This window comes from Apteryx rowi, unplaced genomic scaffold, assembly GCF_003343035.1.
Source record: "Apteryx rowi isolate R43461 unplaced genomic scaffold, aptRow1 scaffold_29, whole genome shotgun sequence".
NCBI classification, from domain to species: domain Eukaryota; kingdom Metazoa; phylum Chordata; class Aves; order Apterygiformes; family Apterygidae; genus Apteryx; species Apteryx rowi.
The window spans coordinates 1186540-1210002 of NW_020449307.1; the positions used below are offsets into that span (position 1 = coordinate 1186540).

Consider the following 23463-nt stretch of genomic DNA (forward strand, 5'->3'; position numbering starts at 1 on the left):
TTTAATGTTTCACGGKTTTTTTTGCATGTTGTTTTTTGTAATTAACTAACTTCATCCTGTTCTTTCTCTCTCTAAGAAGACGAGAAATAGTTATGTTCTGTCATCTTTTCCAGCTGTATTGCTCATAACTGACTTAGGCAGGTCATTTTGCAAGTGTCTTCAACTGGAAAATTATTAAGACTTTTTTTTTTTCTCTCCATCCTTCTTCCTGAAGAGCCAGTGGCCATATTTATGAATGCTGTGGCATTCAGGAACCACAAAGAATAGCAAAATTGGCTATTACAGGTTTTCTCTCACCTTCAAAATTCTGGTATTTTAGAAGTTTGCAACCTGAGTGACTAGAAGATAAACTATAATTCAACTTTCCTAATAGTATGCCTGTGTTCCGATTCCTTGGAGGCTGCAACTCTTAAATGGCTATATTTATAATAGATGTTATTTTTCAAGATTATATTACCTTTTGGCAATGAAATTGGGAAAGATGGGTGGTGGCCGTTAGCCTAATTCTGCTCATGTTGAGGCTAGTTTAGGATGAGAAGAATTAAGCCAATATTAGCCTTTTTTTTTTTTTTAAGGGGGGGGCATAGAAAGGTGATGTGAAGTTCTTTGTAGAAATGAGATATTGGAACTCGGAACAGGAGGGAAATTAATAGAGCACTGGTCCATGTGCTCTAGTCCAAGGTACACTAATCTTGCCACTTACTGCAATTAATGCCACTAAGATATTTACAGACAACCTTTATATTTCATTCTCCCAAGTGCAGTAAATGTTGAAGTTGCATTGTTGAGTTTAATGTTGATGGGGTTTATTTTACAGGACTTGCAGTACATAAAATAGGTGCTCTGTTAGGTTATCAAGTAAATGTATTTGAATCTTTTTACCTTTTTAGAAATTAACTGCCTGAAAAAATTGTAAGTATCTGAATTTGGGGGTTCTGTGGTTTGAATAGGTTTATTTTCCAAATTTTAATAATGGTGCCTACTGTCTTGTGTTTAGAGAATTCATCTTACCACAGTCTTTTTCCAGTTAGAAGATCGCAAGAGGGCAGTGTGCTTCTCAGAGTAACTTGTAACCTCATTCTTAACTCTTTTCCTGTTTGTCTAAGATGTGCAGCACCTATGTTTTGTAGGATGACCTGTAGCCTCTTAGGGGCGTGGAAGCTATTGTCATCAGTTATGTGTAATGTGTATTAGATGTTTTTATTTAAGGTAATTTGTGGGTTTGAATGCAAGCAGCAAAATGATATGATTTGTATCTGACTGTATTTTTGATAAAGACTTGTCAGGAATTTTTGGACAAAGGATTCTAGCGCCTCTTGTTTCTAAAAATACAACTGAAAAACAAACAAATTGCAAATCTGCTGAACACACAGGTTTGTATGTATATGCCACAGATCAAACTGTTTTGACTGATGGTGTCCATTGGAGGCATCCCGTCTGTCCTTGCATCCGTTCTGCTGAGGGACACAAAGTCAGTCTGGCTGCACAGTTCCTCTTTGTTCCTTGACAGCAAGCCAGAGTACTTGCACTATTCAGCTTTTGTGTCTCTGCATTTAATTTTGTTAACTAGTAGTTAAACCTGCAGACCTCTAAAAAGCTTTTTCTTTTGTGGGTGTTTTTTTTTTCTTTTGTTGTCTTGTTTTATTTTGTACCATACGAGAAGCAAGTTTAGCACTTGAAGCTACTGGTACTAGGACTTAAATTACAGCAGAAGCTTAATCTCTTGTTTTAGAGCATGCTTCTTTGGTGTCTTTGACCTCAACAGTGCCATTCTAAGTCCTCTTAGRGGATGATCAAGAGCTGTTGCTGCTCTCGCTGCTGCTCTTTAACTGGACTCAGAAAAGCAGCCTGTAACATTTTCTTTTGGCACTTTCCATAAAGTCTCTTTGGACTTTAAGATAGAAGAAAAACCTGTAGCTAAAGTTTAGTCTTCCCTCCAAGCCACAATGAAATATGTTGTGTTTAAGAACTATTCAAAGACAGATGAGGATTTCCACTTTGCATCTCTGGCTTTGTATGCTGTGGCCTTTCCTAAAAAGAGGAGCCACGTACAAGATACTATTTCTTCGTGCTGTGGAGTTCCTCAGGAAAAGAAAAAAGGGTGAAGCATCAAGAGCTTATCTAGGAAAAAGCCTGCTCCAAGTTATACTGCATCTTTAGGTATAGCTAATGTTACTCTTGTCAGCACACTTCCAAACACAAGCTGTGAACTTTGTGGCATCTTTGAAGGATGTTTGCTTTCTCCCAGTTGCCTTTTTTGGCAAAATGCTGCTTTTGGAGAAATCTGTCCTGGACTTATTAAAGTAATGGGATGAAAATCATTAGCAGTAGGGATTGCAACCACTTCCATCCTGTTCCAGTCTGTCTGTTTTCCCTGTCCTTTTTCTGATGAAGCTCCTAATGACATAGGGGAAGAGGTGCTCGTAAAGCTGAGGAGCTTTAATTATCACTGTTTTCATCTTAGTGAGGAGTTTGTCACCCATTCTGAATCTTTACTGTTAGGACGTTGCACAACTAGCTCCAATCAAATCTGACTCCTAATGCAAATATTTTGTTAACGAGCAAAGGGTTCTTTATCCTCTTTGGTCCTCCTCTAGGGGCAAGGGTATTTACTGAGGACTTAGCAGTAGTAGCAACTTGCTTATGGAGRTGAAGTATTTAGGTCAACTTATCCTGTTAATGGGCTGATCTGGAGTAACCTCATAAGATTGGCAACTTAGTTCAAATAACCTCAGAGCTCTTTGCTCTTGATTTCAAAGCTGACTCTTTAAGAAAGGATTTGAGTTCATAGTATCCATATTAATCTCTAAAGTATTGAGTTGAGTTCCTGAAAGAAAAATTCCAAATGATATTTGAGATCAAGTTGCCTGAAGATTCCCCTAAGAGCGTTCATCTAACTCCATATGTACTAGTAATGCAGTTTGTCAATCCTCTGTGTTTAATGCTAGTGCTGTTGATCAGTGCAGATCAGCTAGATCCAAGAGGTGCTGCATGGATGTGTTGGTCACAGGCCCTCAGGATGTTCATTCCTGGTCTGCTGGAAAGACCCATTTCATGTGTGCCACAAAGTACACCTCTCTGTGCTGCTATTATGTGGCCTTTGAGTTAAGTGTTTTGTACCAGATCATGAGCTACATCTTTGAAGGCATTCAGAACTTGTTAGATAATGATGTGAGCAGACAGTTTCCTGATAGTAAAGGGCAGCTGGTTGAAGAGCTAGTCTTGTGCAGACTCTTGCAAGTATTGACACCCTTCAATTGACTGTAAGGAAAAAAAAAATCGCTATTTCCTACGGTAAATTTGGTACTGACTCACTGACATCCATCAAACTCTTTTAGATAAAATGCAGAGTATTCTGATTTAAAATAAAGCAAGTGAATACACTGATTTATTAAGTTAAATGGAACAGGCTTTCTCTTTGGACAATTTCAGTAATGGTGAGATATTTATTGTCTTTGAAAAGGACTGAATTTTTTATTCATGGCATCAGGATCTACGTAACAGCACATCCTCCTTCAGTCTGGAGGTTACCTCTATTTTCTTATCCCACACTAGCTATATTTGAGCCCTGTACTTTTTTAATGTATTTCTTAATGGTCTTATTCTTCCTATACRCCAATCCAGAATCTCCAGTTTTCACTATAAGGTTGAATACTTCAGTGTCCTCTTTCCTTCACCTCCCTCCCCCACGCACCCCATTTTTAGTTTGTAGAAGTGTGTTCCTGTTACCATTTATCAAAGACCCATAATCTAGTCCTTATAGTCATTAATCACCATAATCCTAGTCTGAAAAATATAGAGAAAGTTCCAAACCTTTTGGTATATGAAGCATTCTCCTGTAAAGGGCAGACCTCATTCCAGAACTATATCCCATATTTAAAAAAAAAAATCCAGTTTTGTTGAGGTTGTATTTTGGCCATTGTTTAGATTAGACTTCTAGTCTGAGACATGCAGCTATTTCTTAGTTACCATGGGAGTAATCCCTGGGGACAGGTACTCAGAGAAGAGGCAGTTGCATCAGGAGGAGACAAGTATTCAAGACTTGTGCATCTGGATTCCACAAATACAAATTACTACTCTTACTGGGCTGCTATGTCTGTGAACCAACAATATGGTTGGATCTGGTCTGTTCTTCTTGCCTTGGTTTGGGGAGGATTCTGGGAGGTATTAGGGATAAAAGACGCTTGAACAAAAAAATGTGTCCTTGCACATTTGGGTCAGATACATGCAAAAAATGACAAGAGTTTGCACCCCAGTTACTGCAAGGTAAATAACTGCTCATCACTGCGTCAGTTTTCGAGAAATGTTTTACTGTTATTTGTGCTCTAATTTACCAAAATGCAAAGTTACTTTGAGAATCTGTTCGTCTGTTAGAGGCAATCAATATATCTTACTTAAAAGTAGACTATTCGGCTGTTGAAATCTTAACTAGAGAATTGTAGAGACTGCTGAAAAATCTTTAACTGTAGAAAATAAAAACTAAATTTATGAAAAAAGTATGCTTTATAATTAAGAAAAGAAAACTGCTTCTGATTGTATCACCAGAGCAATTTGATTTCTTTTCCAGGATGGCGAGAATTTGCATTTCCTTGACTCTGTGCATTTCACACAGCTTTTCATAAGAGCCCATTCGGCCAAAGTTGAAGAAGCTTTAGAAAGGTTATTTGATAGTATATAATACTTTCAGAACAGTCTAGGGCTGGAATATTAAAGGCATTCTCTGTATACCATTAATATTCCAACACTGCATTTGGCAACATTTTGATTCTGAAGAGAGTGCATGAGTTCAAGGTCAGAGAGATTGACTTGTGCTGTTCATTATAACCAATTATTGTGTGACAAATGAGTTTGAGATCAGGCTGAAAATTCTGCGAGAAAAATCAATAGTTCTAATCAGGGCCTTTCAGGTCATTTACCACCCTACCTTTTGTTACTTTGTCAGAAAAGAGCAAGATAAAACCTGTGTGACAGTGGGTTGCCTCCGTATTGTTACTTTCCATTTGAAACATATTTTGATATCTTGAATTATATTAATAGTTTAATTGGTTTTAGAAACTTCTAAATGAGTTGCAATTTGTAAGACTTTATTTTTTTTAGTATTCTGATAAGATTTCTCAACTGGTATTATGGCTTCTTTTTTTTGCTGTCTAGGAAGTAATATATCTAAGTCCCAAACCATATTTGAGCTGTTTGTCTCTAATGAATAGCAAATAAACCTTGCTAGCAGATATGTGGCACTAGCAGCCATAGCTTGGCATCAGGGATAATTTCAAAAGCTCTTTAGAGTTGTGCCATTATGGAGGCTTCTCAAACAACAAGTTAACGTTATTTTGACCAAGCTGAGCATATGCTGAGAGTTTGACAACTGTATTTGTATTCTCCTTTGTAGTATCCCGATGAAGATGAAGAAACCAGATTGTATCGTTTGAAGATAGAGGAGCAGAAACGTCTAAGAGAAGAAATCCTGAAGCAGAAGGAGCTGCGACGGCAGCAGCAGGCTGGCGCTAGGAAGAGAGAACTGCTCGAAAGGCTTGCGCAGCAGCAGCAGCAGCAGCAGCCTGCCACGCAGCCGTCCTACATGCAACACGAAGAGGAGTCCTGCGAGTTCCCCACCAACGGCAGCCCTTACATACCCCACTCGGGCTTACAGGCCAGGCCAAACGTCAAAAACCGACTCCTTGTTAAAAAGCAAGATATGGTAGTTCCACATATGCCACCCAAACCCACAGACTTCCCGCAGGTTGGGGCTAATATGCAGTATCAAGGACACCAAATGAAACCGGTGAAACAGCTGAGGCAGACCAGAACGATACCTCCGAGTCAGCCTCAGGCGTCGCCGAAGGTACTGCAGCCGAAGCCCGCGGCGGCGGCGCTGCCTGCGCCGCAGACTGCTCGAGTGGCTTCGGTGCAAGCCCGGCCCCAGGAGCTGAAACCCGGCGTGAAAAGGACTGTCATGCAGCGCACAAACAGCGCTGGCGGAGACGGGCCCCATGTCGGCAGCAAAGTCAGGGTGATTAAGTTGTCAGGAGGGGTAAGTTTCCGAGGCTTGTCTCATGTGTGCATGTTGTCATGGTTTGGTTTGGCATGGTTCGGATGGTGTAATCCCAAAATAAAAAATGGGCCTAAGTTGAAAAGGGAAGTAGCAGACTTAGCAGGCCTAATAATCCATATTTTAGATTTTTGGAACTGCAGGTTATTAGCAGTTATTCAGAAGTGAAGGTCTGTGGCAATGCTTTACTGCCAGGCTGTTATCACTAAAATCACATTGACTTTTCCAAAGCCATACTCCCTTTTAAGTTCCTTGCAACTTGAGTCTGAAAGACTCCTCAGCTGAGATCATTTTGCTTAAGGTTGATACATCTGATAATGTGTGGGAGAGACACACTTGTATGGCTGTTTTTCAGGTTCAGTTAGAAAGCTAGGCTCAGCCTATTTGATTGTTGAAGCCACAAAATTTAACTGCGTGCAAGTGCTGGAGTTAGTGTGCTCTCTGAGGCTGTAGTCATGGGAAGGCTGTTCTTATTTTCTTGGGATGCATGTCTCAAAACGAATGTAAGCAGTGTATCATTGGGGGATGTTTTCTGTTAGGCCATGTTGAAAACGTTACCATTTCACTTCTGCATCTAAATGAGATTCCCTTATCTTTTGATGAGGGGTCTATTATCTGCAGAGTGTCCCTTGAGCACTGGTGTTGTGGAGGCCCCTCGATGCTGGTCTTGCTGGCAGTGTGCATATTTAAGATTTGGGTTTTTTAGTTAGAAAATATCTAGACCAAATTTCTTCTGTCATAATGAAAAGACAAGTTAATTTGTTAGGGCTCTGAAGAAACTGAGATGAGAGGGCCTAGCAAGGTGCTGCTGCTAGTGTGGAGTCTGTCCTAGKGTTTGTGCGGGGCAGAAGGAAGGGTGTGGGATGCTTAAATGCTGGGGTACATTGGGGCCGGGTTCTTGGAAGAATGCTTCTTAAAGTTTTAAGAACGTTAATTAAGGAAACTTGCAGAACTGCTGTGAGCATAGGAGAGTGTTAACAGGAGCTGAGCTAGGCCTTGGAGTTGAGCTTTACTCTTTAGAAGCAGGGGGGAAATTGAAATGCCCAAGTCTTAACTACTTTTTATAAGGATTTTTCTATAGCTCATAAAGCTTAAATAAGCTTAAAATTGTGGATTGCTTAATGACCATGTGGTCTTTCACAATATTAGCATAAAGGATCTTATTGACTAAATAGAGCTGACAACCTGACCAGAGCTGGAGGATGTCTAATTGCTCAGGCACAGTAACTTAACTACAGAAGAAGAAGAAAGTACAAGAAGTTGAAAGAAATTGTTTCTGTTGGACTGAAAAAATTTATACATATGATTGCAGGAATCGCAATGGCCTGCAAGAAGTGTAACTGGTTTGTTGTTCATGAAGAATTGAATAAAGCACTCGTGCACGACTTCTGTTATAATGCAGTAAAACAAAACAGTGCCAGTCACCACTAAAGCTCTTTATAGCAATTGTCAGTGCCCAAACTAGCATTTATTTAAATATATATATATGTATGTATGTATATATATCATAATGCTGTTTCAGGAAACCATAAATGATTTGTTTCAGATAAGTCTGTTGGTAAGCAATAGTAATTAGTTTCATTAAATACATACATAACCCTTCTTTCACTGTACACTCAGACTTGTTCTGTCTCTCTTAACTTTGAGATACTGAGTTTTAGCAAGGTAAAGCAGATTATTTATACATAGCATATGTTGTTTTTCTCTTATTGCCATGGAAACTTTCAGTTTTCCTTCCAACTATGGAAGAATAAAAACAAAGCATTGCAATTTAGCTGTTTAACGCTGATCAAGATAGTTGATCAATATTCTTAGTCATTTAGTGACAAGCTGATTCTATGTGACTTTGTTTCTGTGACCACACAAAGAAAATGGAAACATTGAGCAGCAGGGGGGCAATCTTGTCTATTTTGACAGTATTTTAAAGAGGAATTGAAAGCTGCTTGGACTCTGAACCGTAAAGATCATAAATTGCATTTAGTTTCCGGTTCTAATTTTTAGCCCTGCTACATGTTTGTTTGTTTTTACACCTTTTGCCTCGACCCTAAATTAAAAGCAAAAGCCAAATCTCATTTTCCCGAACCGTTCTCCTCTCCTCTCCCTGCCTTTGGCCAAAAGGATGTTTGGCATCTCTTACCTATACACAGTGACTCGATCCTGTGGGTAAACAGCCTAGCAGTTGCTCTCAAGTCTCATCGCTTGTACCCCCTCTCCTTTCCCGAATGCTCTTGTGCAGACGTGGTTCCAATAACCCTGTGCCAGTGAGATGGTTTGTGATTAGATGCATGCAGGTTCCTTTTCAAAGCCCTCTTGATTCATGTAGGTAAGGACTTGGAAAGCCCCTTCCCTTTCAGCCAGCACAGAATGATAGCAGAGCTGTCTGTCGAGGAGCCGATGGAGACCGACCCATGCTAACCCTACCAAAACCAGATTCACCTGAAATGGGAGCAGGGAGCCCAGGCTCTTCTCCTAGACTTAGTGGGACCATCCATAGAGTAGGATCAGCGTTGCATTGCCGGCAATGGTTTTTGTTTTACAATTAAGGAGACATRCATAGTGTACTCGTGATGTTCATATGGTGTACAGGTACTGCCAAAAGAGAGTGTTTTCTTCTCTCAAGGACAAATCTTCCCCAATCTCAGCTTCTAACTATGTTTATCCCTATTACTGGGCATTGCAGTACTAGTGAGGATCTCTGACCTTCAGATAGAAGTAGTCGTTGTTGCTTAAGAAGGTAAAAGAGCCAGCCACATGATTCGGCAATATTCTCTCATGAGATGATTTTGCTTTTCAAGGTTTTGTTGGTTTTTTTTTGTTTGGTGGTTTTTTTTTGGGGGGGGGGGATTTTAAGAATTACTAATTAAATGAAATTCCAAGAACCTGTTTAATTTTTCCAGTTTATCCAGTGTATCAGATGCCTTAATTCGTTTTGTTAAGCTTCAAGAAAAAAGAAATGGTGAAGGATTCACCATTTCCTATATGTGAGACTAAACCTGCACATCAGGGTGAGGTAGTGAATTAATTATGTTAGGTACCATTTTTAATGATTTTTGTCTATTGATGCTCATTTCCTCCCCAAAATACTGGTACTGCCATCCCTTTCTAATACCACTGTAATTTATGCAGGAATAGCAATGCAGTGGATAGTTTTCCATTTTAATGACTCCCTTAAATGTTATGTTCCTGGAAATAGTGCTTAGTTTTTAGCAGGTGAATTTTGATTCCCCCCCACCCCCTTCAGATTTCCAAATGTCTTTTGATAGATCTTATCTGGTTTATTGTTTCTTTGCAGCATGTCTTCAGGTCCATCCTTTCCAGATAGAGGTGTTAGGGAATATTCTCTGAGGATTCATACTAGCCTATTTTATTATGGAAAAGTCTGAAGTTTGCCTGGCTTGGTGAATCCTAAGAACTGAGTAAGAAAAGACACAATGAGGTTGTAGAATGGTGTTTGTTGGGGAGAAACACCCTAATAAACCATTTGTATCATGATCATAAAATGATAGAAAATAGGGGTGACTGGACCATAAAAATAATTTGTTCTGTCTTGAAGGGAGAATTAACTGTATATCATTCCTGACAGGTGTCCAACCTTTTCCTTAGATCTCATTAACAAAGCTTCCTTTGGTCATCCACTCCAGCATCTAAATATCTGTACATTTAGGAGGTTTTTCTCACTGACCAAACTATACTTTCTGGCTGCAATTAAATGCTGTAACTGTATTATGCCTTGAGAGATGTGGGAAAGGACTGACTTCCCTCCTTGTGGCTGTCGGTCATTTTAAAGGTCTCTTAACTGTTTTGGCGCAGTCATATCCCTCAGCCCCTTTTGATAGGTCATGTTTTCCAACTCCTTGAGTGTTCGCAGTGGTCTCCTTTGGGCTTCCTGCCAGCGGTCTTTTGGCAAATAGTTACAGTACCAAGTACGATTGAATTCTTTAAGTCAATACATTAGAAGTGTCATTAGTCCTGGAAGAACAGGTTTGTATTGAATGCAACCTTAAATATCTTAAGATCATATGAAATGTGCTGTACTTGTTTTTCATTTAACTGGAGGTTATGTGGGAAACAATAATATCTTAAAACCTCTGTATCAATCAGCTCTCTTATATCGTTATTGGGTGATTTCTCCCTAGCCAGAAACTGGTCTGCCATGCTCAAAGTGGTATATGTCTGTCCCAAAGGCCTGAAAATGCTGGTTCTAATGCTGCACCAAGAACACACCACTCGGTCTCTGTGGAAAGCTGCACAATGAGCTTTTTCATATATATGTAAAATAAATTTCAGTGTACCACATTGGATTAAAAGCAACATCTGATTAGTGATCATAATTTCTGAAAACCTGAGATGTTTCACCTGAAAAAGCTTGAAGAAAGAATTGACAAGTTGTTTTATCTGGAAAGCCTGTTGCAAAAAATGTCTTTGGATTGTAAAAAGCAGAAGAGAATTGGAATGGAAGATAGCCTTATTTTTATTTAGAGTAACTGCGAAGTGAGAGAGGTGACTATGGAGTTCTAAATATGGAAAAATATATTGATTTAGATGGTTCTTGCTTGATAATGTAACCTTATCCACCAACTTTGCTTTATGTTTGTACTCGGTGTTGCTTGCATGTGTATGTTGAAGTTTAACTAATTAAAAGTATTTGACTTGAAAGCTCTATAGCGCCTTTCATCCAAATATGTCAAGAATTACAAACATTAAGATTTTTAGCATTTGCCTGACAAGTTCTCAAGGGAGCTCTTTGCCCAGCTCTGAAACGCTGCCAGCCCCGAGAGGCAGAGCCAAGGCACACTCACCCCACACGCTACTGCGACTTTTTAAGCAGCAGCGGAATGGCATTGCAGTTGCTTCATATCCTCCCATTCGAAGGAGCAGCAGGTATAGAAAATGTCCATATTTTATCAGAAGCAGACTGAAAGAGCATCAGAAGCCATTATATCATAATGCCCTCGTGTCATATTTGTCATTTATAGAGTATCAAAAGGGGCAAGACCTTTGGAGCGGTATTAATTTGAATGCTACTGGAAAAAGGACTCTGCCTGCCATGATCTGTAAGATTTCACTGTAGAAATATTTCACAAATGGATGTGAATTTCCTTCCTCCTCCTCCTCCTCCAAAAAAAGAAAGCAATCATCAGGGAGCCCTGTGATATTCCTGTTATGAAGAAGGCATAGCTATGCACAAAATATTTAAAAACAAGTAACAAACCCTTGTCTTCTTCCAATGAGGGTGGTTCCTATAGAGAGAGAATATTTTGACTTGCGACAGTTTTTGGCGGAAGAGGGTGGACTATCCTGTGCTATTTGGGACACKTTCAGTGAAAGAGAAACATAAGGGCATGTGTGGACACACTTAACAAGTAGAAGGACTTAAGGAGACAGCAGGACCAAACACAGATAGCATTTTTATGGGTTTGCAATAAAATCCTCAAAAGGGGGAAGATGTATCTACCTAAATTGAATTTAGCTTTGATGTGGATAACTTGGAAACAAAGTGAAATAAAGTATTTCCCATTATAGACTGGAGAACAGGTTTCTCCTTTTCCTCAAGAGACTGTTAAATTGTATATTGAAGAAGATAGCTGCCTCCTCCTGAATACCCTGAAAGCAAGCGTTTGGTATTGCTTATCACTCTTGCTAAATCTCAAAGGAGAGTTTTTCTGCTGTTATAAGTGCTGTAGTGTGAAATTTGTATTGATACGATTTTGGTGTCATGCACTATCCGGTAGCCCAGTTTCTTGATGGGAAATGACTAAAGGCAACCATAACAGCATTAAAAAAAGTATGTTACACAGAGAGGGAGCTAGTTTTCAGGTGAAAATTAGCTGAATGTAATCACTGAATTGGGAAAATATGCAGATTTGTCTGATCTTAAATTTGATAGTTCCAAGAGTCACAAATGCCTTTGAATGGCATTTTAAGTTGAACTATTTAGAATAGGCCTCCAATACAGAGACGGTTGTGAGTTGGGAGAATTTTGACACTAAGTAGCTGGAGATGGAGGTAATGTGGTTTGTGTCCATGTTGCTAGCAGTGTTATTAAAGACTGTACAAGAAGTGTAAGACCACATAGCAGAAGTCATTAGTTTTAAGGGAGTATGAACTAGAAAAGCTAGAAGTGATGCAGTAGATAGGGAAGCTCCAGTTGTCCTGATTTCAGTCCGTCATGTCTGTAACCAGCAGTCAACAAATGCATAACCAGCTTTCTTGTTGAGTACAATTTAAAATATAAGATTTTGATTCCAGTCTCAGTCCTAATTTAAGATGGGGTGAAATTCCCTTATTTTTTTAGGTAGGCATGACTGATACTACTACCATACTACCATAGCAATAGGGCTGATGTCATGCAGTAGCTTGGTCTCAGCTGTGTAAGAGACTGCTCAGACTTTGAAGATGCCTCAATGCTGCTTAACTAATTTGTTGTTGTTGTTGTTTTTTGAATGAAAGAGGGTGAGAAACAGGTGGTCTTGTGTTTAATGTTTTCAGATACAATGACAGAACTTGCGGGTTTTGAGTTGGTTTTTATGTGACTCTGCGACAGTCAGCTGAAGTCAGGAGTCTTAAGAACGACACACGGTTTTCTGGTAGCCCATGGTGGTTTTCTCTGGTGGTTTTCTCACCACATGCCTGGTGTCCAGCTGGAAAGTGCTCCCAGGAGCTTTGGGCAACCAGCAGAGCTTGGAATCAGTGATGTTTTCAAACAGGATTCTTTTCACTTGGCRATTTCTCTGCATCCAAAATCTGCATGTCCATAATTCACTGGAATTCTCTGTATGAGAAATGTCCTGGATCCTGGCAACTGAACCCAGGAAACTGCTCAAAATCATGTTTTGACATCTACATTAGGGTGATGTATTTTGTGGAAAGGAACGTGCAAGAATCAAGGTATTTCTGAGAGAAGAATACATGCCTAGTCCAGAACTTAGATTTTGCTGTAGCTTTGACATTGAATTTATGTTTTTCATAAAGATGAACATGTTCCAAGTTTGTAGTTGTTTAAACTAGAAAAACATGTAGTCGTGGTTCAGTTTGATCAACTGCGTTTCTGTTGCTCCTGGTGCAACTTCAGTGTAGCCTAGGTATGGCTGGAGTTCTTTAATGGCTTTTGGCCAGTCTTTCACCACACCTTAGTTCTTCTCTCAAGTGTATGAGGAAATACTTAAAGGTAAGAAGCCCCTTAGTACATGGGATTCAATGGAATTAGCTTTGTTTGTTTGTTTGTTTGTTTGTTTTTCAAGATATTTACTTCTGCTGTTCTGAGTTCTCGTACATCATTAGGCACAGCAGAAAAGATAGTCCTCAAATCATGGCTCACTGGATGCCCTTCTGCAACTTAATGGGGTCTTTTTTTACTATGGGAAGGGAAATGGTTCTTGGGGGAAATATATGCATATATACATATATACATATGGTGTGCCCCACACAMAAGTTTTAGGCTGGGAAAAATAAAACATAACTCACTGGTTAGCATGGGAAGTGTCATTTGTGTGTGTGAAATGGGGACTGCGTTGGTGGTTGTACCAGGTCTGTAGCGTATTTCTGTGCATACTCTGCGTTGAAACTGCACTGCTAGTAGGTCTTAAATCAGTTGTTACTAATGAGAGGTCTGGAGTAGTGTATTCCAGCCTGGCTAGAGGGCAGAGTTTTTTTCTAAGTATTGCTGCTCCTGAATTTAAAAAAGCCTTTCAAATGTCTTAGAAGGCCTTTACGAGTCTCCAGGTGTTCATCGTTGGTGACTGACAGGTTGAAGACAGATCTCCAGCCGTTCAAAAAACAGGAGCTTGTTGGTGTTGCTCGCTTGTGGGATTAGGCTTCCCCTTCCCATGTCCCCAGCCTGTCAGCTGGCAATAGTGCGGTGGTACAACACTTGGAGCACCAATTGAAGAGAGATGAATAAGTTTTGGGGCTTTGCCTTTCATATATGTTTCTGGTAAACACAGTGAGAAAAGAATCCTATCTGTTAGAGGGAAGGTTTTCTTGCTCTACATGGCTTTTTTGCTTTGCTTTTACTGTTTTTATTGCTTCCCTCTGTTACATGGGCATCACAGCTGGCTGTCTAGATATCCATCTTGTTTTATTGTGATCAATTGTAGTACCAGCAAAAAAATATATATATACATATGAAAATCTATATAGCTGATGGAAGAATACAAGAATTAGCTTTTGCCCTTGAAGTGAATGAGTTTGGCAGCCTAATGGATTTGTTTGAGGTTTTTCGTTTTTTTTTTTCTCTTAACTACTGCGATACTTTAGAGGTACTCATTTCTAGAAATATTGACTATAACTAGTAGCAGATGAGATGTTTCTCATTTCTTAAAGGAAATCAATTACAAGACATTTTGGGATTGAGATTTTCCTGCAAGATTTAAGCCTTCATCTTGTAGTAGACTATTTGATTTACAGTGCATCTAAACACAGATGAAAATAAGGATGGACACACTAAAGTATTTGTTTCTCCTTGTTATTTTTTTACACAAATCAACCAGAGTTTATTTCCTTTAAGCGCTTTATCCGGCATGCACATCCTCTTACTATTGGGTGATTTTTTTTTGAATTTGCTTTATAAAGATTACATGGATAGACACAGCATTGTCGTAGTTAATAGAAACCTGTGCAGTGAGGTCTATGGGCTGCAAGATCACTAACAGTGCCACTGACAGTGAAGTATGGCCTTATCGAAAGGAGAATTCATAAGAGGCTGCCCTGGGACACTGCGCCACTGTCCTTCTGTGTATCCTGACAATGTTATCTGTCTGCTCAGTACCGAGTATCAAATGTCTGTCATGAGTACAGAAATTAATTTAATGTCACCTGAAGACATGCAATTAATCTTTTAGAGGTTTTCATAATACCTTTACAGAAAGAGTTGCCAGTTTGGCGGATTTGGATTTTGGGGTTTAGCGGAAGATAAGGAAAATTAATTTTTCATCAGGGTTAATACAAGCTAGCAGGGCCACAAAGGCTGAGAAAAATGGTTTGGGAATTTGTCAAGTGTTGTCACTCTAGAATAATGCTGCTTAACGTCTGATAGGTGTAATCAAGAGTTGAGATTTCTATAGAGGGGGATTAATCAATTTGCTCACTACAGAATGCAAGTTGGTGATACCATTCCTTCATGGGGCTTAAGAATGAAAATAAGATTTGATCTGTCAAATTGCAAGAAGCTCTGACAGTATCAATAGGCATTTTTATCAGTACATTTTAAAGCATTCGTTATAAATAAATTTGTCCTGCTAATGTTGGTGGCAAATAAACTTCATCTTCATTGTAAGACTGTCATAATGATTATGATAGAGTACAGAGCTGTAGCTTACCAAATTCAGGCAATCTTTCATAAAATTCTGTTTTAAGAATTTGTAATTTTGTATTTGACAGAATGATCTTTATGTTTCTTAAGGCACAATACTGAGAAAAATATATATATATCTAGTCAGTATTGAAATACAGCCTTGACTGGTATCAGGGAATCTATTCTAAAATGTGTCCTTTGAATTGTATAATATTTTTTAGTAGTCTGCAGTTTCAGATCAAGCTGTGCATAGCAGAAGTTTGAAAAATGTTCGCCATACAGCTCAAATCCTTTTGCCTATCTTTAGAGTTTTGGTTTTTAATTCTACGCAGTATTTGAAGTTGAACTTGTGTTGGCACTGCTAGTGATCATTGGCACTGTTAGTGATCTTGCATTATTTGGCATTTGAAAGACTGTTTTTGTGCTCTCACACAAACAGAACTCCTGCCATTTGCAGAAGGCATTTTTATTACTCCTGAAGTAACTAAGTAATTGTGAGCTCCATCCAAGAGAACCCTTTCCTTGCTATATGGTCATTTAGGAAGGCAAACCTTCTATAAAACTTGGAAATTCAAAGCTTGAAGGTCAAAATGGTTTGTGATATAGAAATTAAGCAGTAGACAATAACAGAAGAAAATTTTTACTTTATTGGTTTGCAGACAAAGAATGAAATTCACTCTTTTGTAGATGAAATTAGAGGAATTTGCATCATGAAATCAAAGCTTAAATCAGTCCATTTCAGGTCTCGGTGTAGGACTAACATGGACTTGGATGTATTCTACTTGCTTTCAGCACTTCATGTATCAAATTGTATGAAGCAGGTCATGCTGATGAATAGATGCGTTTCTGAAAGCTTTAGTGTTTCCCTGTACATCGCAAAAATACTATAGAAAAAAACAGATAAAAATATATTTGACAAGTGAAGACTTAAAATCAAATGCCTTATTTCCTTCCTACATATTTAAATTGGGAGATGTGTAATGTAAGCTAATGAAAAACTAGAAATACAGAAATCAAGTTGTTAGGAAAAGGAAAAAATGATTTAAAGTGAGCAAGAACTGAGACAATTAGCAATCTCTAAGTAGAAGAGAGACTAGCAATGTAGCTTCTGAGAGTTAGACCTCATTTTGGGAAGGTTTCTGCAATACAGCTTCCCTTCACTTTCCTGCTTATCTGTCACTTTACTGTGTGTTTTGTATTTTCTTCTGGTTGCCCACTTGTTTACCCCATGAGTGAACATTAGGAATCAGCAGGTGTGTACAGTTTTCTTTACAATCATACGGCTTTTCCTCCAAAATGTTAATATGAACATGTGACCTGTCCATAATGTGTTGAGGTCTACATGTTACAGCTCTTTACGGRTGCTTTACTTGAGACTTGGTTCTTTATTTCCATGCTGAGGAAGCCAATAATTGGCTTGCATATAAGAAGTTTAAAGGATGATGGAGAGTCCAATGTTTTAATATGCCACTGAATACCACTACATACATTTTGTTTGTGTGGGCTCAGACAGTACTTGTCATTGCACAGTCATGTCTTTAACCAGTTGAAAAAAGCTGGTGCTAAAATTTGTCATCTGAGACTTTGCTGTCTTGCTTGTAGGCATATAGTGATCTAAGAGCAGTATTTGTTTTTCATTTCTTTAAGAAAAACACCAAATGGTGTGTTCAGCTGAAGGGAAGCCCAGCTGTAAAATGAAACACTSTACTGCTGACTTGAAAGGAGCAAGGAGCGCTATCAGTCCTTTAGCACCAAATAACTTAATGCACACTTGCGTGCCTCTCTTTGGAGAAGCGGTACTACAGAGTCACCTCTGCCTCTCCAACTGCCTCTTCAAATCATCCCGCAAAGCAGCGGACGTCCAGAGCGGTATTCTACTGTAGGGTTTTGATCCAATTGCCCTTTTTTTTGTTGGAGGAACCAGCAGGCCTGGCTCCTTCCCCTTATTTTTATGCTATGGACCTTCCTTATTGYGTTGTATAGGTTTTCATGTTTCTAGAATGAATTAATTTAGAAAAAGTCTGGAGGTGCCTCCACCTTTTCAGACGAGATGGTCACCCCAGGGAGTTTTGCAAGAACGCTATGCTGGCAGTTTCAAACCCAAGGGGGTAGCTGAGACGCCAGCTGGGAACGTTCCCTGTGAAGTTGTTCAACCTCTGTTGCATGTTTGTGCCTTTGACTCTGTTACAGCTTTTTGCGATTTGTGCATTTCCTGGTTGAGTTTGAACAGTTTTATTCTGCGGTAATTGGGCTTGCTAGTGAAGATTGGGCTGTTGTTGGCTAACCTAACCTCTTGCTGTTGAAGTATCAGTAATTAGCATGTTCAATGTGTCTCGTACCTGAGGGCTTTGCTCTGAGATGCTCCTCCGATGTACTGGGATCATCTTTCGGTTTGGGAAATAAGTGATTACAAATATTTATGGTTATTTTTTCACAGCAGGCAGTTAACATAGATTAGATTTTAACTCCCAGTTCTTGCATTTGAACTCCTCCTAGGGTTTTTTTGTTCCTTTTAGTTTCATAATCTTCCAGCTGCTGTAAGGTTGAATAAAAGAAATTATCTGAAGAAGGCATAAAGCCCATATCCCAGTGAGACTTATGTTGATGCTGATATTGGAACTAATACTAGAAACAGGATGATTTAATGCAGGTTTTCGACTAAGGTTTTGTTTGTGTGCGTATGCTTGGATTTTGGGGGACAGGGAGAGAGAAGAGTTCTTGCTTTTCTGTTTTTGAGCAACAATTGAAGCGAGTCTGAAGGGAAAGTTTTGCAGTTTTTCACTTGCTGTTGGTCTCAAAGATTTAGGTACAAAATTGTCTGTGAAGCCACATGCAACACTGAGCCATTCAGTTCAGTAAGCTAAAAACCTACTTGAGTAGAAGTGGAAAAAGCAGGTGCATTTTTCTGTTGCCTTCTCCCTTTGGCCATTGTAGAAGAAAGCTCTTGAGTGGGAGGAACATTGAGATTTTCTGCTTTGGACGGGTGGACTGTGCAAGGGAGTGACAAAGCTAATTCGTTTGGGATTGGGGTTGTTTGGGATTGAAAGAGTTGAGTTCTTGAGAAGCTGTTGCTTGCATATAATAGTAATACAGAGAACTCAATTTAACGATTTGAATTTTGTGAACTTGAAAACATTGCTTGATCTTCTGGGAGAATATGCAGGTAAAAATGCTATCTAGGATATTTCTCCTCAAATGACAGTGAGGAGACTGGGTAACGAGCAGCCCTCAGTAGGGTGTTTCTTTTGCTTTTGTGTAATCCCGATAGAGACATAGTGGTTTTATACTCTCGGTCAAGATAGTGTTACTTCTAGACCATAAATCCATTTCTTGTGCAGCCCAGTAGTTTGTCTCCTTATCCGCAGGAAACCTGCCACTTAATGTGAAGCCYACTGGTTAGTGACATCTGTTACAGATGCAAAAGGAGTTTTGACTTGCAAATCTTTAAGGAAAGAGAAAGAAACTATGTGAATGAAGATGCTTTCACAATTTTTTTTTTTTTTTCTTGAGACACGCCTTCTATCTGAGCCCTTTTACAGGCTTACCTGATGTTTGTTCCATGCTTAGGTGAAGCCTTCTGCCCCGCGGTCTTGTGCATGTTTATTCAGCCTGACACTCGGGTGTTACACTGGTGTGGTGGTTTGGGAGAGCTAATGAAGGTCTCCTTTCATCACTGGGTCCCTTCTGGGGCTCAGATGCTTACCTGGCTTCCCCGAGTAGTCGGTGCTGTGGGTCTCCTGCCACCTTGCAACTGGGGGCTCTGGTCAGCAGTGTGGTGCCCAGGCCAAGGATGTTCCTCATTACAGCTTACAATGCAGGGAACATCAGTAGTCCTTGAACATATTAAATAATAATAATAATCACTAATATTAACAGATTTGAGTTCTACAGTTGGAGTCCAGTTAAGGTATAAATCGTGCTGGTGAAACCTTGTGGAAAGCATGCAATTATTTGATGTATTTCATAGCTGTAAAAATACCAAATGTTTTGTCAGGGTCAAATAAGGTGTTGTTTCTGCTGTCTCTTGCTGCACGGGATGTTTTTCAGTTGACCAGTGTGATCTGAAAAGCTAGACACAAATTAAGGAATCATCCTGCTGTTTTTAGACATAGATGAGCTATATAGAAGAGGAAGTGGAAGTGAATCATTTAGCTCCTTTCAGTGCTTTCAACTTGCATTTGTACTGTGCTTACGTTGCACGGAGAGATGTAGCGGGAAGGGTGAAGGGTTCTGATGCTGCTTCTTATAAGGTAATTGGATGAGAGAGGAATTGAGGTGKTGCTTCTTTGTGCCTTGATTATTAAATGTCTGTAACAGGAGTTTTATAAAACAAATAAAAAACCCTTGGAGAAGAACTGTTCCAATCATTGACAGTGTTTGGGGAAGGAGACCACTTAAAAGGTGGCCGGTTTAGAAGCAGGTAGCGTAAACATGGACTTTCTGATAAATACCAGTTTTCAAGTAAGGAGAGATCTTAAATTTTAAAGATGAGCAGAGTTTTCAATTGGTTTTTCCAGCCACCGTAATTCTTTGCTCCTCCTTCTGGGTTGCGCGTGTCACCTTGTTGGTGGTTTTTTTTTTTTTTTTTTTTTTTTTTTTTTTTTTTAAATAAATCTAACCTTGGAAGGAAGAATGAACATACCTTGCTATTTTTATATGAAAAGTCACCCCAAAAGATGGTTTTTAGGTGCACGTTGCTGCCTGGACCTTTGTCGCTGTGTTGCTGTGTGCGTAGCTGGCGTTGTTTGTCGGTCGCCAGCGTGGGGCAGCGTGAGCCACGCGGTGCGTAACTGGAGGTATCTGCGGGGACCTGGTTGAATCCAGCACTGCCTGGCGATCCTGAAAAGTTTTTGGTTGATTGGTTGGAATTTTTTTTTTTCATCTGATGACTTTATGGTCAACACAGTGCGCTCTGTGGGACACGTGTGCATCTCAAAAGCTGTCGTAGAAGATGGTATCCAACACGTTTTCTGGCTTTAAAAAACAACAGGACGGTAGTTGTGCTTGAGCTTTTATTCCGGCCATTTCCTGACTATGTAGGAGTAGATGGCAACTGTTTCACGATGGTCTTTGGCATCACGGAGGGTCGGTTCTCAGAGTTGGTGTTGCTCAAAATAGCATGTGATGGTGTCAATAGATTTTCACACTCGTCGTTGGCTAGGAGGTGACAGAATGTAATCAGGTGACACTGGCGTTCACCTTCTGTTCGTCTTCAAACTTAGATGCTCCACAAAAATAACAAGAACTTTGGCTTTTAAGGTGTTTCATGGTTTTAAACTGTTAGCCTTAATCTTTTTTGCTTCATGTAAGGATAAAGTTGCTTGTTAATGTCCAGAGGGGTGTAATGTTATTACTATCTATAGGCCTTCCAAGCAGCAACCCCCCTACAAGAGAAATGACAATGTTTGTGGAGCATTGACTCAGTTACAACATTTGTCACTGTTTCATCGTTAATGTCTCTCTCTCCAACTGTTCAACCTTTAATTTACAAGAACGGCCACATGTTTCCTGCTCCAGCGGACCTAGTGGTGCCAGATTTACAGCATTTGGGAAAAAGGAAGTCTGGCAAATTGTCTTAGAGTTACTTACTATATGCAAGTACTCCATCCTGATGTTAGTTGGTAACAGTAGAGCCTGGAGGCAGGAGAGGGCTCACTGTTTCTTTGACCAGACTCGGCATGGTGGAGCTGAGCACATGCACTCTAATGTAATCGGTGTCAAAAACTAGGTTGCATATATGTATTTGGGTCTGACGTGCTCCACTGCTTTGTTGATCGGTGCTAAAAGCAGAGGCTGACCTACGATACCATTTAGAACTTGCTATACTTCTAAAAGAGGTTGTATAAGCAGTTGATGAATATGTTAATATGTGGCTTTTTGAATTAGCAAGCAGCAACAAGCTGTTTTAAATCGACACCCACTTTAATCAAGTCTTTAAGTAAATCGCTAACTTTTGTATTATCTCTCAAATGTAGTTAGCAGAAGCACTAGGTTAGTAAATCAAAATACTGTTACTTTTGTTGTTGGCAGGTCATTATGCATGGGAGAGGCAGAGGAGTAGCAGGCCAGATGGGCCGAGGACGCTTGATGCCAAATAAACAGAACCTGCGAGTGGTGGAGTGCAAACCTCAGCCCTGTATTGTGTCAGTTGAAGGGCTTTCTTCATCAACTACTGATGTCCAACTGAAAAACCTGCTGATGTCAGTGGGACCCATTCAGGTAGGTCAACCTTGGCTTATAATTTTTGTGCCAAAAGTCTTTCATTCTGGAAAGCTCAATTAATTCCCTGACACTAAATACAATGTGTGTTTATTGGTAATTTATGTTTGAAGGCACCCCCCCACGCACACACGCTCTACACCTGATAGCAAAAGCAAACACATGATGATATTGCAGTGTGGGAGGTATAGGAGAATTTTGCTAACCATCACATTCTTGCTGCAAAAGATTCTCCTTCATTTTGGACTTCTTGTTATCTCCATTATGTTCATATATAATACAAGCATGGCCATTCTGTGAGGTTTTGTTACTGCAGATTAGTGTATCAAAACAAATACATTTTTGGTTGCTGTCCTTGTCTTTATTGTCGGCTTGCACTTTTTCAAATGCACCATTCCTGTCATTGCAGTCCTGGGGTGACAGCATTTAGTAAACACTACCCATTTGAGATTTCACGCCATGTAACACTCTGCCCTTTTAACTGAAACTGGTCTCTTTTCAAAGTATTTTTTTTACTTTGTGTTTAGAAGGATCTTTATAGGAGGGGCTTGTGAGCAAGGTTGACACACACATACCAGTATATCTACAGTGTAGCTTTGGTTCATACATTGCCTCCTGGAACTGATACATCAGTTAAACTGACTTTCACCAAAACAGGAGGCTTTCAAAGCACTGAGGGGTTTAGGAGGCCATGCCTGAGTTACTGTTAGTACATTTGAAAATATCAGTCAACAGATAATGAAACCTGCAGATGATGAGCATTTTTTCCTCTATTTTTTCAGTTTTGGGTGCTCCTTTTGACAGGATCAACACTTTCAGACAAACGCAATGCATTAATTGAAGCTATTCTGTGGCTTTGAGACTTCTTTATGAATAGGATTCTCTCTGTTGTAGAACACAGTGCTCTCCTGAAGATGTGCAGTCTGCCTCACTTTCCCAGTTTAGTAAATGAAATAATACTGAAATATTTATATCATCAGTTCAAAGAGGCTTCATTTGTTTGTGAAAGCAAAAATACTTTCACAAAATACTTTGCCCCTTCATGTTCTGTAGCACTTTGTATGAAATTATTCATACCATTTTGAAGTGGGTCACTTCTGAAGCACATTTATTCCGTGTTTACTTGCTAAATCTTGCATGAGAATATTAAAGGAGATTAATAGAAACCCRGTTAGGAAATATTCATGGTTAAAGAAAGTTCCTGAGGATGTGCTAAAAGATTTATTCAGGACTTGCTGTTTCTTATCAGTCTTCAAACTCCAGTCTCTTAATGCAGTGTCACAGACCAGTCTAGCAGGATGACTTGTCTTCCCTGTAGGGAGAAATTTATAACTAGTTTTCCAGTGGGATTTGATATATCCCTCTCTCTTACAGAGCTTGTATTCTTGGAATAGGGTCAGCTGTACCTTTGTTGGAAAGACTGATTTTTAAATCGTCATCATCTACTTTCTCCTTAAAAGAAATCTAAAAGCAGTGCTTGAAAGTGATGGTAGAATTTAGCTAATGATGCAGAAGGCTTCCGTGCTAATTCTACATTTGAATTTCAAAAGTGCCTTTTGGAAGGCTAGAAATTTCCTGTCTTGTTTGAGACTGAATGATGTTTCAAAAGTGTGGATAGGGAGATGTACAGGGGAGAGGTGATTCTTTTATAGGAAGAATGTGAGATTGGGGCCGCTCTGTGAGATATGTAGCTCATTTTTATTTTTTATGATACTGTGATGTGCCAGAGGAATATTAACACTCCAAAGGAGGAGGGGATAGCAGCAGTTGTAAGAGCCTTTTAATGCAAGAACTAGAAAAGAAACATGTGAAAATCTATGTTGTTGCCCCTTTTCACAGTAATAACTTGTATAGGACTGGTGCCGGACTTTGAAAGAGTTCAAAATCCCAAAGTGAGTGAGTG

General features: G+C 39.5%; 1 protein-coding gene across 9 annotated transcripts in view; it reads left to right on the forward strand.

Moving 5' to 3' along the window:
• Positions 1-23463, forward strand: part of RBM33 (RNA binding motif protein 33) — a 124335-nt gene that overhangs the window by 64471 nt on the left and 36401 nt on the right. For 7 of the 9 annotated variants that reach the window (XR_003254098.1, XM_026069241.1, XM_026069245.1 and 4 more), the window contains 2 exons: positions 5390-6031; positions 21372-21560. Coding sequence is in view for 8 of the 9 variants with exons in the window: in XM_026069241.1 (XP_025925026.1) it covers positions 5390-6031; positions 21372-21560 (831 nt within the window). In the remaining variant the exon portion in view is untranslated. Of the gene's footprint in view, positions 1-5389; positions 6032-7198; positions 10710-21371; positions 21561-23463 lie in introns of those variants that run through there. The other 2 variants (XM_026069248.1, XM_026069247.1) reach the window with 2 other exon arrangements.